This window comes from Rhinoraja longicauda, chromosome 33, assembly GCF_053455715.1.
Source record: "Rhinoraja longicauda isolate Sanriku21f chromosome 33, sRhiLon1.1, whole genome shotgun sequence".
NCBI classification, from domain to species: domain Eukaryota; kingdom Metazoa; phylum Chordata; class Chondrichthyes; order Rajiformes; family Arhynchobatidae; genus Rhinoraja; species Rhinoraja longicauda.
In genome coordinates, this window is record NC_135985.1 from 21,720,906 (window position 1) to 21,733,665 (window position 12,760).

The following is a 12,760-nucleotide window of genomic DNA, read 5'->3' on the forward strand; positions in this document are numbered from 1 at the left end:
TTACTCCAGCATTCTGTGTCCATCTCACAGCAGCTGAATCACTAGACTACTAACACCCGGACTGATAATCCAGAGGTGTGCGTTTAACATTGTGACATCTGGGGAGGTTAAATAGAACGAATCAAACTGATTGTGGAATAAAAAGCTAATATTAGTAATAATGGCCAGGAATTTAATGGAAAGCTTAGCTAGTTTGTCTAGCTTGAGGATACCAAGGATAAATGTCTTTGAAATTGTGCCAAAGAACCTTTAACATCCAGAAGGGGCCACACTGAATGACTGCCCATGTAACAGGTAGCTCCTATTCCATATTGTACCGGTCGGTGTCAGCTTAGATTTGACACAAGTCTAAACATAATTTTACACCAACATTTAGTCAGAGAGATGCACTAAGGTGATCATTTTAATGGGTGTGGTGGAGGATTAATTGGAGGGGGTTGGACGGCACAGTGGTGCAGCAAGTAGAGCTGCTACCTCACAGTGCCGGAGACCCGGGTTTGATCCTGACCTTGGGCGCTGTCTCCCCGTGACTGCGTGGGTTTCCTTCAGGTGCTCCAGTTCCCTCCCATCTCCCAAAGACACGCGGGATTGTGGGTTGATTGGCCTCTGTAAATTGCCTCTGATATGTAGGAAGGATCTGCAGACGTCCCCGGCCGACGAAGGGCCATTATGGCCACCTGTTGCCGACCCTGATTTGTTCCGGCCTTTTCTTCCTTCCAGTTCCCCCCCCCCCCCCCTCCCTCTACTTTCAGTCTAAAGAAGAATTCCGATCCAATCCCTTTTTCTCCAGAGATGCTGCCTGGCCCGCTGAGTTACTCCGCCACTTTGTGTCTCTCTTCCTAATGTGTAGGGAGCGGATGAGAAAATGGCATGACACTTCATCTTCTTCTGTCGTGTGTCTTTTAGACCTGCAGCTCCGTTGAGGCGAGCCAGGCCAACGTGTCATCGTCCAGGTCAATCAGAACTCGTTCACCATTCGGTGGGCGGTATTTGGGGCAACTGGTGACTATGTGCTCCACCGTCTGTGTTGGGTCCCCACACTCGCAGAGGGCACTGTCCACGAGACCCCACCTCTTCATCGCCACTCCATAGCGCCCCAACGCCTGTCCTCAAGCGGTCGAGGGTTATCCACTGCTCTCGGGGCAGGTCCTGGCCAGGGATGTCCGTGGGTTCACCGCTGGACCGGTGTAGCCTAGATGGTTCCGCTGACTTCCACTGGTCTCTCCATCTCGTCTTGAGCCAGGCGGCCTTGGAAGTGTCAGCCGGTGTTATACAGAGCAGCTCGTGGGCTTGCACGGCAAAGGGGCGCCGTGACTTGAGGAGCACGTACGTGTCGTGGTGTCTCTGTGACGATCTGATGGAGAAGGCATGCCCGTGAACTAGTGTGAACGGGTGATCGATGGTCAGTGTGGTTTCAGTGGGGCGAAGGGACTGTTCCATGCAATATCTTTCAATCAATCGAAACAAATCAAATAAATCAATAAATCAATCAATCAATAAATCAATGAATGAATGAATGAATTAATTATTTAATCAGTAAATAAACCACTAAATAAATCAGTAAATAAATAAATAAATAAATAGACAAATAAATAAAGAAATAAATCAGTAAATGAATCAAAAAATCAATCAATCAATAAATAGGAAAAAAACTGCAGGTGCTGGTTCAAATCGAAGGTAGACACAAAATGCTGGAGTAACTCAGCGGGTCAGGCAGCATCTCTGGAAAGAAGGAATGGGTAACGTTTCGAGTCGAGACCCTTCTTCAATCTGAGGCCAAATGCAAGCAGGTGGAACTAGCGTAGATGGAGCATCTTGGTCGGCATGGATGAGTCAGGGTAGAGGGCCTGTTTCTATGCTATATGAATCTATAAGGTCATATAAGATCGTGTAAGAGTGCGTCCAATGGAGGTGGGGTGCAGGGGCTTTGTAGCCAGTTCCACTGCAAGGCTCCTGAGGGAAGTTGGAGTCAGAGGGCAGGCCCAAAGGAGGGCAATCAAAGAACTTGCAAATGCCGCCGAACGGAGCAGTCACTGGCTGTGGCTGAAAAGAAAAGATGCTGTCTGGGCTGCCACGTGACCATCTAGAGGCTAACCATAAGACACACACCCAGGTCTGATCACCCTGCGGGGGGCCTGCCTCGACTGAGGGGGTCTTGTGATGAAAGGCCGAAACACCCAGTGACGTTGAGGTACACAACTGAAGATGTGTCTGAATGGTAGCAACAGCACCTAGTGGTCACCCCCGAGAACAACACCAGTCAATTGGATTGTAACAACTAGTCCTACTAATCAATCTTTAAGGAAAGACACAAAAAGAAGTAGAAGCAGGGAGATTTAAGACTAGAATTCCAGAGGGGAAGAGTGATGGATGTTGAAGGCAATGATGGTGTCATTGAATCCAGGGATGGTCTAGGGGACACCACTGGTGTAGCACAGAGATCTGACAGGGTGGTGGGGCTGGGGAGATCAAAGGAATGGTGGGTTATTCCAACTCAGTGACTCTCTGGGAATATTTACGAAGATATTGCATATTAAATCGGGGAGCCCACCTGAAGCATCCAAAAAGGTTAGGAAGGAACTGCAGATGCTGGTTTAAACTGAAGATCGACACATACTTTTATCATTGTTACTTTTTTGCATCCTTTATCATCGTTACGTTTTTTGCATGTCTTTCACTCATTTATTCTATATCTCTTGACATCATCGTCAATATCTCTCGTTTCCCTTCCCCGTGACTTTCCGTCCGAAGACGGGTCTCAACCCGAAACGTCACCCATTCCTTCTGTCCAGAGGTGCTGCCTGTCCCGCTGAGTTACTCCAGCATTTTGTGTCTACCTTCGCATATAAAAGGTTGATTTTTTAAAAGTTATTTCAGCCTTGGAAACGACACAAAAGGGAAGAAAAGCTTCCTGAATAGGAACAAATTGAAAAGAACTTCTAACATAAACTCTGTGCCGATCACAAAGGCAGAGGGGATGATTGGCGTTGTCAGCAGGTATGCATTATTTTATTGTTTATTATTATTTTTTGTTCCTCTTTTTTGTTAAAGCGTCCATCTATTAGCAAGGAGGAATCCAGCAGATGAGGGGGGAACGCAGGTGGGATGTATGGCTTAACGAGAATACCATTGTTGGAAATGATGTTCTGTTTGTAAACCTGTTCTCTAACAAAAACTTGCGTTAAACACGGATGCTGTTGAAGACACTCTCAATGCCAACTGGCATGACTGAAAATGTAAAGACTAAAAAATGTACATTCGTAAAGAGAAAAGCTCCAGGCAACAAAAACATTGCCACATTGATGGTGCTTCCCATGTTCCACGAGAGAAGGCAGAGGTGGAGGGGTCTGAAGAAGGGTCTCGACCTGAAACGTCACCCATTCCTTCTCTCCTGAGATGCTGCCTGACTCGTTGAGTTACCCCAGCATTTTGTGAAATAAATATCAGAGGTGGAGGAGGTCTTTCAGCTCCTTGAGTCTGTCCTCCATTCTGTGATATTGTCGTAGTTCGGTGGCACAGCGGGTAGAGCTGCTGCCTCACAGCGCCAGAGACCCAGGTTCCATCCCGACCCCGGGTGCTGCCTGTGTCGCGTTTCAGCGTTCTTCCTGTGACCTCATGGGTTTCTTCCACGTGACTCTGGTTTCCTGCCACATCCTGGCCAGACATGCCGGCTTGTAGGTTAATTGGCCCTCTGTGCAACTTTACCAGCGTGTAAGAAAGTGGGGTAACAAAGAACTAGTGTGAACGGGTGATCGAGGGCTGGCGTGGACTCAGTGGGCCGAAGGGCCTGTTTCCATGCTGCATCTTTCAATCAATCAGTGGCAAAACTGAATCTTAACCATTTAAAGAAAAGGACATAAAATGCTGGTGTAACTCAGTGGGTCAGACAGCATCTCTGGAGAACAAGGACAGGTGAGGTTAGGATTGCCAACTATCTCACTCCCAAGTAAGGGACAAGGTGACGTCACCGCCCCGCGCCCCACGTGACCTCACCCAGCCAGCGGCCACGTGCTCCCGCTCCACCAATGGTGGCTGCCCAGGCTGGGAGGCGGGTTGTTACGCAACCTCTGTTAGGCGGCACCTACACTGTCCGGACCTACAGCAGCCCCTGGGCCTACACTGTCCGGACCTATACTGTCCAGACCTATACTGTCCGGACCTACAGCAGCCCCCGGGCCTACACTGTCTGGACCTATACTGTCCGGACCTATACTGTCCGGACCTATACTGTCCGGACCTATACTGTCCGTACCTACAGCGTCCGGGCCTACAGCGTCCGGGCCTACAGCGTCCGGGCCTACAGCGTCCGGGCCCACAGCGTCCCGGCCTACAGTGTCCGGGCCTACAGCGTCCGGGCCTACAGCGTCCGGGCCTACAGCGTCTGGGCCTACAGCGTCCGGGCCTACAGCGTCCGGGCCTACAGCGTCCGGGCCTACAGCGTCCGGGCCTACAGTGTCTGGGCCTACAGCGTCCGAGCCTACAGGGTCCGGGCCTACAGTGCCCCCTGGGCCTAATACGGGACAAGGGTGGTCCCGTACGGGACAAACCAATTTAGCCCAAAATACGGGATGTCCCGACTAATACGGGACAGTTGGCAACCTTAGGTGACGTGTCAGGTTGGGACTCCTCTTGATTGTAATTCTGGTATTTTCCTGCGTCTTGCGTCCTTTTCAGGACGGACGATGACAGTGATGTCAACGTTTGAAACATAGAAGATGGACACAAAAGAAGAAGAAGTGGAATGGATATTGAATTGGGTGCACTGGGTCAGTACATAGATCTCGGGACCAGATTAACATGGAGCTGTGTGCGGCTAAAAGTTCTATCCCGCGGTAAGGAAAGGAAAGGAAACTAGTCGCCATTAGATAATGCCTTTCACAGCACCCCTGCATCTCAAAGCTTGCCACTGACAATGAAAAATATTCATTGCCTTGGCAATTCCTTTTAGTGGAGCCTTCACAAACAAGGGATTCCATCTGATCTTCTAGTGGCCACGCACCGACATTGTCAGTGTGGGAAGCAACAGCAGATGCCTGTTTACACCGAAGATAGACACAAAATGCTGGAGTAACTCAGCGGGACAGGCAGCATCTCTGGGGAGAAGGAATAGATGCCGTTTCGGGTTGAGACTGACAGTCAGTGGAGAGGGAAACTAGAGGTATCAACCAACAGCAACTGTTATTAAATTAAATGATTATCAGATGTTACCTGCTTAAATTACCCAGTTTATTCTTTCCCCTTGATCACCTCATAACTTAAATCCAGTTATTGTGCCTGTTATCATTGAACCACAGAACAGCCAGCTTTGTTTTCTAATGTAACAAAGATGGAGACCATCAAATCATATATATGTCGAACATTTCCACACATTTTGCTTGGAAACATATTTTTTTTGTATTAGATCAAAGGAAAACAAAACTGCTGGAGGAACTCAGTGGGTTTAGTTTAGTTTACGGTAGATACAGCACGGAAACAGGCCCTTCGGCCCACCGAGACCACGCCGACTAGTGATCCCCACACACCACACAATCCTACACACATTAGGGACAATTTACATTTATACCAAGCCAATTACCGTACAAACAGCACCCGAGAAAACCCACATGGTCACAGGGGAAACGTCCAAACTCCGCACAGACAGCACCCGTTGTTAGGATCGAACTCGGGTCTCGGGTGCTGTAAGGCAGCAACTCCACCGCTGCGCCACCGTGCCAGGTCCAGGTCAGGTGAGAGTTTCTTCAATAGCATTAATATTTAAGGAACGTTTTTGCAAGGGAACAGGTTAACAAATGGGACGTCATTCTCTACACTGGTATTATCCTCCATCACCTCTCCCTTACATCCCTCCTTGACACCAAATGGACACTTTATTAAAAGAGGAACAAAACTAAACAGGCAGATGCAAGAACTGCTGATGCTGCTTTACAAACAAAAAGATTCAAAGTGCTGGAGTAACTTTAGGACAGCTTAGTGATGCAGCGGTAGAGTTACTGCTTTACAGGGCCAGATACCCGGGTTCGATCCCGACTACGGGCGCCGTCTGTACGGAATTTGTACGTTCTCCCTGTGACCAAGTGGGTTTTCTCCGGATGCTCTGGTTTCCTCCCACACTCCAAAGACGTACATGTTTGTGGGTTAATTGGCTTCAGTAAAACATTGCAAGTTGTCTCTCGTGTGTAGGATTGTGCGAGCATGTTGCTGGTCGGTGTGGACTTGGTCAGCTGGAGGGCCTGTTTCCGCGCTGAACCTCTAAGGTCTAGAAATGAAAGTCTAAACTCAAGCAGGTCAGGCAGCATCTCTGGAGAATATGGGGAGGTGACGTTTCGGGTCGGGACCCTTCTTCAGACTCAAGAATAAAATTCCAGTCTGAAGAGCACGGGCGGTCACGGTGGCGCAGCGGTAGAGTTGCCGCCTTACAGCGATTTCAGCGCCGGAAACCCGGGTTCGATCCCGACTACGGGCGCCGTCTGTACAAAGTTTGTACGTTCTCCCCGTGACCTGCATGGGTTTTCTCCGAGATCTTCGGTTTCTTCCCGCATTCCAAAGACGTGCAGGTTTGTAGGTTGATTGGCGTGGTGTGTTTGTAAATTGTCCCTAGTGTGTCGGATAGCGTTAATGTGCGGGGATCGCTGGTCGGTGCGGACCCGGTGGGCCGAAGGGCCTGTTTCCGTGCTGTATCTCTAAACTAAACTAAAGGGTCACCAGTCATACAATGCATACTAGAAAGACACAAAATGCTGGAGTAACTCAGCAGGACAGGTAGCATCTCTGGATAGAAGGAATGGGTCCAGACCGTTCTTCTATCCAGAGATGCTGCCCGTCCCGCAGAGTGACTTCAACATTTTGTGTCCATCTTCGGTATAAACCAGCATCTGCAGTTCCTTCCTGCACATATAATGCGTTTATGCTTACAATGCCAATCATTCTTTTTTACCTTTGTGAAAGGCATGGAGTTTATGACAGTCATTCTTTTGATGTTATTTTGTTTGGTCCGACTGAGTTCATTTCTTGCACAAGTCTCCAGCATCTGTGGTCCCTTGTGCAGCCGGCCTCATTGCTTTTGCCAGCTCTTCACAGTCACGGATTCAATATCCCACCAGCTCCTCTCAAAGTTCGTACAATTGGAGCAAAAAGGCAGGAAGTAGCCATTCAGCTTATTGTACCCGTGCCAGCACCATGAAAGAGTTCAATTAGCCCCTCTTGCTCTGCTCTTTTGCTAAAACTCTGCGGATCATTCCTTTCAATTACATTTCCCATTCCTCGCTGAAAGTCCCTATTCAATCCGTTTCCACCACCAGCCTTTCAGTCACTACAGCTCTACTCAAAGAAACCCTGCATGAAAAATCCACTTGCCTTTCCCAATTATCTTCAGTTTAGTATTAAAGCAAAGCTGGCGAAAAGAGAACGACAAATACACTGTGAATCCTATTGCCTTGCCAACACTTTAAGGATAATTATAATGCAAAGAGCGGAGGTGATTGTCCCAATCTTATTCTCATCAGGACTTCTTGCTGGTGACAAAGTGACAAGAGTTGGGGTGGGGGGGAGGGGGGGGGGGGGGAGAGCGTGGGAGAGGAGGGGAGAAGGATGGGGTTAGAGAGGAGGGGGGAGGGGGAGGGGAGGGAGAGGGGGTGAGGGAGGGGAGAAAAGGGAGAAAGGGGGTGGGGAGATAGATGGAGGGTGGGTGGGGGGGAAAGGGGAGAGTGAGGGAGGGGAGCGGGGAAAGGGGAGTGGGCAGATGTGGGGGAAGGGGAGAGAGATAGAGGGGGAGGGGGAGGGAGGAGGGGAACGGGAAAGAGAGTGGATGGGGTGGGGGGGGGGATGGGGGGTGGAGGAGGAGGGAGGGGATCAGGGGGAAAGTTAGTCATAGAGAAAGCCGGTGATAAGTTGCCAAGGAATGACAATAAAAAAAAAGTAGAAATGTTTTCTTTGAAAATAAAAGAGAAATGATGGGTTAGTCAGAATGCTGACGCCTCAGAATTATGGAATCAAGTAAAATTTACACCAGAGAAGCAAGCCATTCGGCCAATGATGTGCACGCTAGTTGAACAAGATGTGCAGGAAGGAACTGCAGGTGCTGCTTTAAACCGGAGATAGACACAAAATGCTGGAGTAACACAGCGGGACAGGCAGCATCTCTGGAGAGAAGGAATGGGTGATGTTTCGGGCCGAGACACTTCTTCACGTCCCGCTGAGTTACTCCAGCTTTTTGTGTCGATCTAAAAAAAAAACACCTTCGATTTGTGCCAGCATCTGCAGTTATTTTCTTATACTCTAGTTGAACAAGAGGTCCCTGATGTAGTCGCATCCGCCTGCACTGGGCCAGAGCCCTGCGGGTCGGGTCATCACTCTGTGTGTACACCTCCAACTACTTTTTAAATGTGCTGTAGATTTATGGCCTTTACCAGTCTATCCGGCAGTGAATTCCAGACATCCAACGTCGTCTGTGTGAAAATAGTCTTTCTCCATCACACCTTTTAATCCTTGCAACAGTATTTCAAATTCGCGCCTCATGGTTTTTGACCCATTCGCTAAGTGAAAAAGTTCCAATAGATAATAGACAATAGGTGCGGGAGGAGGCCATTCGGCCCTTCGAGCCAGCACCGCCATTCAATGTGATCATGGCTGATCATTCTCAATCAGTACCCCATTCCTGCCTTCTCCCCATACCCCCTGACTCCGCTATCCTTAAGAGCTCTATCTAGCTCTCTCTTGAATGCATTCAGAGAATTGGCCTCCACTGCCGTCTGAGGCAGAGAATTCCACAGATTCACAACTCTCTGACTGAAAAAGTTTTTCCTCATCTCAGTTCTAAATGGCCTACCCCTTATTCTTAAACTGTGGCCCCTTGTTCTGGACTCCCCCAACATTGGGAACATGTTTCCTGCCTCTAACGTGTCCAACCCCTTAATAATCTTATACGTTTCGATAAGATCCTCTCTCATCCTTCTAAATTCCAGTGTATTCTAAGTTCCGTCTGATTTTCTCTGTCTCGGGAGCTCTTAATTTTCAACACCTCAATGAAATCTACATCGGTCGCCTCTCTCTCCCCACCCCCTATGTGTTATAAACTACACCACCCCACCCATCTACTCTTTCCCCACACCTTAAGTATTCCTGTCCTCCAGCTAGATTAAAGAAGACAGACATAAAATGCTGGAGTTAGCTCAGTGGGTCAGGCAGCATCGCTGGAGAAAAGGAGTAGGTCACGTTTCGGGTCGAGAGCCTTCAACAGATTGAGAGTCAGGGAGGGGGAAATTAGGGGGTATGGGAGGGAGGGTAGAGAACAAGGCAGTGCCTGCATTGTAAAGTTACTGCAAGTTAAATTCAGTCTGTGAGTGTGATGACTTTCAGAGGCACAAACATAAGCCGATTTCCCAAATAACTCACGGCTATTTGGAACAGAAACGAGTTAGATTTGGGATTTTGATAGTAGATGGAAGATAGACAATAGAAATAAGACGTTTACAGCACAGGAGGTCTATTTGGCCCATCCAATCCCATCCAGAGAGTTGTGAATTTGTGGCATTCTCTGCCTCAGAAGGCAGTGGAGGCCGATTCACAGGATGCATTCAAAAGAAAGTTAGATAGAGCTCTAAGGGCTAGCGGAATCAAGGGGTATGGGGAGAAGGCAGGAATGGGGCACTGATTGTGAATGATCAGCCATGATCACATTGAATGGCGGTGCTGGCTCAAAGGGCCGAATGGCCTCCTGCACCTATTTTCTATGTATTTCTATGTATGTATGTATGTAATCTGTCCTGTTCGTTTTTACTGCAGATCAGACTCATTATATACTTTATCTAAACCAGCCCATTTGCCGGTCTATTGTTTTTTTCCCATTGCCTGTTTCTTTTCCACTAGACTTTACTTTAGAGCTTCATCGTGGAAACAGGCCCTCTGGCCCACCGAGTCCGCACTGACCAACGATCACGCCATACATCAACCCACACGCACTAGGGACAATTTAAATACTTGCATAGGCCAATTAACCTACAAGCTTGTATGTCTTTGGAGTGCGGGAGGAAACCGGAGCACCCGGAGAAAACCCACGTGATCACGGAGAGAACGTACAAACACCTTACAGACAGCGCCCGTATTCTGGATCGAACACGGGTCTCTGGCGTTATGAGGCAGCAAGTCTACCGCTGTGCCACTGTGTAGTGTTCTACCACTACATCCGCGCAATGTGCCCCACATGCCCAGCAGTAGCGAATTCCACATGAAACCGTTGTTCCCCTTGTACTCCTCACTGGGTTTAATGGGGATCATCTTATATCCATAACAAACAACTGTTTGAAAAAGGCTTTAAACAATGTAAAGACTGTTTTATCAATAAATCCAGGTGTCCATTACATCCACTTCAACCTCCTCAATAAGATCATTGGAAAACATAAAAAAATAAATACGATGTCAGTGGTAGTTCCGCCACTAAAGTGCTGCCTCTGGGGAACTTTATCTGGGGGTCTCTATCTTAATCTTCACTTCAAAATTACACCGATGCAGTTTGTATTCTCTATGTGTATGCACTTGCAGTGTGACTTTGTGCATTGTGGCGAAGCATATCAATGCAATCATGAAATAATAAGCAATTATGATTAATATAATTTTCAGATTACATTTTAACGATCCAATTTCTCCCTGGGTTTATATCCCATTCAGAAAACCTGTTTAAAACGTCAGGCATGGAATGGCAAATGGAATGTAACTCTGACACGTGAAGAAGGGTCCCGACACAAAACGTCACCCCATCCTTTTTCTCCAGGGCTGTTGCCTGGGCCGCTGAGTTACTCCAGTACTCTGTGTCTATCTCTTGGCTAGATGTGAGGTGTTGCATTTTGGTATAGACAATAGACAATAGACAATAGGTGCAGGAGGAGGCCATTCGGCCCTTCGAGCCAGCACCGCCATTCAATGTGATCATGGCTGATCATTCTCAATCAGTACCCTGTTCCTGCCTTCTCCCCATACCCCCTGACTCCGCTATCCTTATCAGCTCTATCCAGCTCTCTCTTGAATGCATTCAGAGAATTGGCCTCCATTGCCTTCTGAGGCAGAGAATTCCACAGATTCACAACTCTCTGACTGAAAAAGTTTTTCCTCACCTCAGTTCTAAATGGCCTACCCCTTATTCTTAAACTGCGGCCCCTTGTTCTGGACTCCCCCAACATTGGGAACATGTTTCCTGCCTCTAACGTGTCCAACCCCTTAATAATCTTATACGTTTCGATAAGATCCCCTCTCATCCTTCTATTTTCCCGAGAGATGCTGCCTGACCCGCTGAGTTACTCCAGCACTTTGTGCCTATCCTCAGTATATTTCAACATCTGCAGTTCCTTTCTAAACAATTGAAAGACATCTGGGCCAACAGATGGATAGGAGCGATTGAGAGGGATATGGGTCAAACATGGGCATGTGGAACTAGTGTAGAAGGGGCAGCTTGGTCGGCATGGGCAGGTTGGGCCGAGGGGCCTGTTTCCATGCTGCATGACTCTCGGACTCAATGGCTGAAGGGATCAAGGGGTTCTCTCCCTACGCTGAGTCTGAAGAAGGGTCCCAACCCAAAACGTCACCTGTTCATTCCCCACACAGATGCTGTGTGTAAGAAGGAACTGCAGATGCTCGTTTAAACGGAAGATAGACACAAAATGCTGGAGTAATCTGTGGAATCTGTGGAATTCTCTGCCACAGAAGGTAGTTGAGGCCAGTTCATTGGCTATATTTAAGAGGGAGTTCGATGTGGCCCTTGTGGCTAAAGGGATCAGGGGGTATGGAAAGAAGGCAGGTACGGGATACTGAGTTGGATGATCAGCCATGATCATATTGAATGACGGTGCAGGTTCGAAGGGCCAAATGGCCTACTCCTGCACCTATTTTCTATGTTTCTATGTTTCTATGTAACTCAGCGGGACAGGCAGCATCTCAGAAGAAGGGTCTCGACCCGAAACGTCACCCATTCCTTCTCTCCAGAGATTCTGCCTGTCTCGTTGAGTTACTCCAGCATTTTGTGTCTAGCTTCCCCACACAGATGCTTCCTGATCCGCTGGATTCCTCCAGCACTTTGTATTTTGCTCAGGACTCCAGCACCTGCAGTTCCTTGTGTCTGGCTGCCAACATTTCTCAGGGCTAGGGTGAATCCCAGCCCTCTCGTTCTCGTGTGTAGGAAGGAACTGCTGTTGGTGGTTTATACCGAAGATTGGCACAGAGTGCTGGAGTAACTCAGCGGGACAGGCAGCATCTCTGGAGAGAAAGGATGGGTATTGGTGTTCCGGCATTTTCTTTCCTCCAGTCCCCTCCCCTTTACTTTCAGTCTGAGGAAGGGTTCCGACATCCTTGTTTTCTCCAGAGTTGCTGCTGAGTTACTCCAGCACTCTGTGTCCCTCTCCCCTCGTTCCAACCCGTAAGGTGTCGCTGTTAGTCTCTGAGACCGGTGTAAATCACTAACTGCTTCGACCACACTGCATGTCAATCTATCCTGCTTGCATTGCTACAAGGAATGGTGGATGGGGGGAGAGAGAGAGAGAGAGAGGGAGAGAGGGAGAGAGGGGGTAGAGTCTATCCGGAGAGCCAGCTAAATATGATCTCTGCTGCAATTATAAGATACAGGCAGTTATCAAAACATCGCCACCCCCTTAATATGCAGCCACTAAACCACAAAAATGCATTCGACTACCAAACACTAAACAGCCTGATTACCCTATTTTGGCGATAATAATCGCAGGCAGAAGCTTCGGGCGATTTACAAATATCATCTGCGCCA

The 12,760-nt window shown here is 48.3% G+C and overlaps 1 protein-coding gene across 2 annotated transcripts in view; it reads right to left on the reverse strand.

Annotated features, from left to right (window-relative positions):
* Positions 1–776: 776 nt before the first annotated feature.
* LOC144609015 (uncharacterized) overlaps positions 777–12,760 on the reverse strand; it is a 14,161-nt gene continuing 2,177 nt past the window's right edge. Inside the window, exon 3 of one of the 2 annotated variants that reach the window (XM_078427330.1) lies at positions 777–1,447. In XM_078427330.1, coding sequence (XP_078283456.1) covers positions 970–1,447 — 478 coding nt within the window. In that variant the 3' untranslated portion in view covers positions 777–969. The remainder of the gene's footprint in view (positions 1,448–12,760) is intronic. The other variant, XM_078427332.1, reaches the window with a different exon arrangement.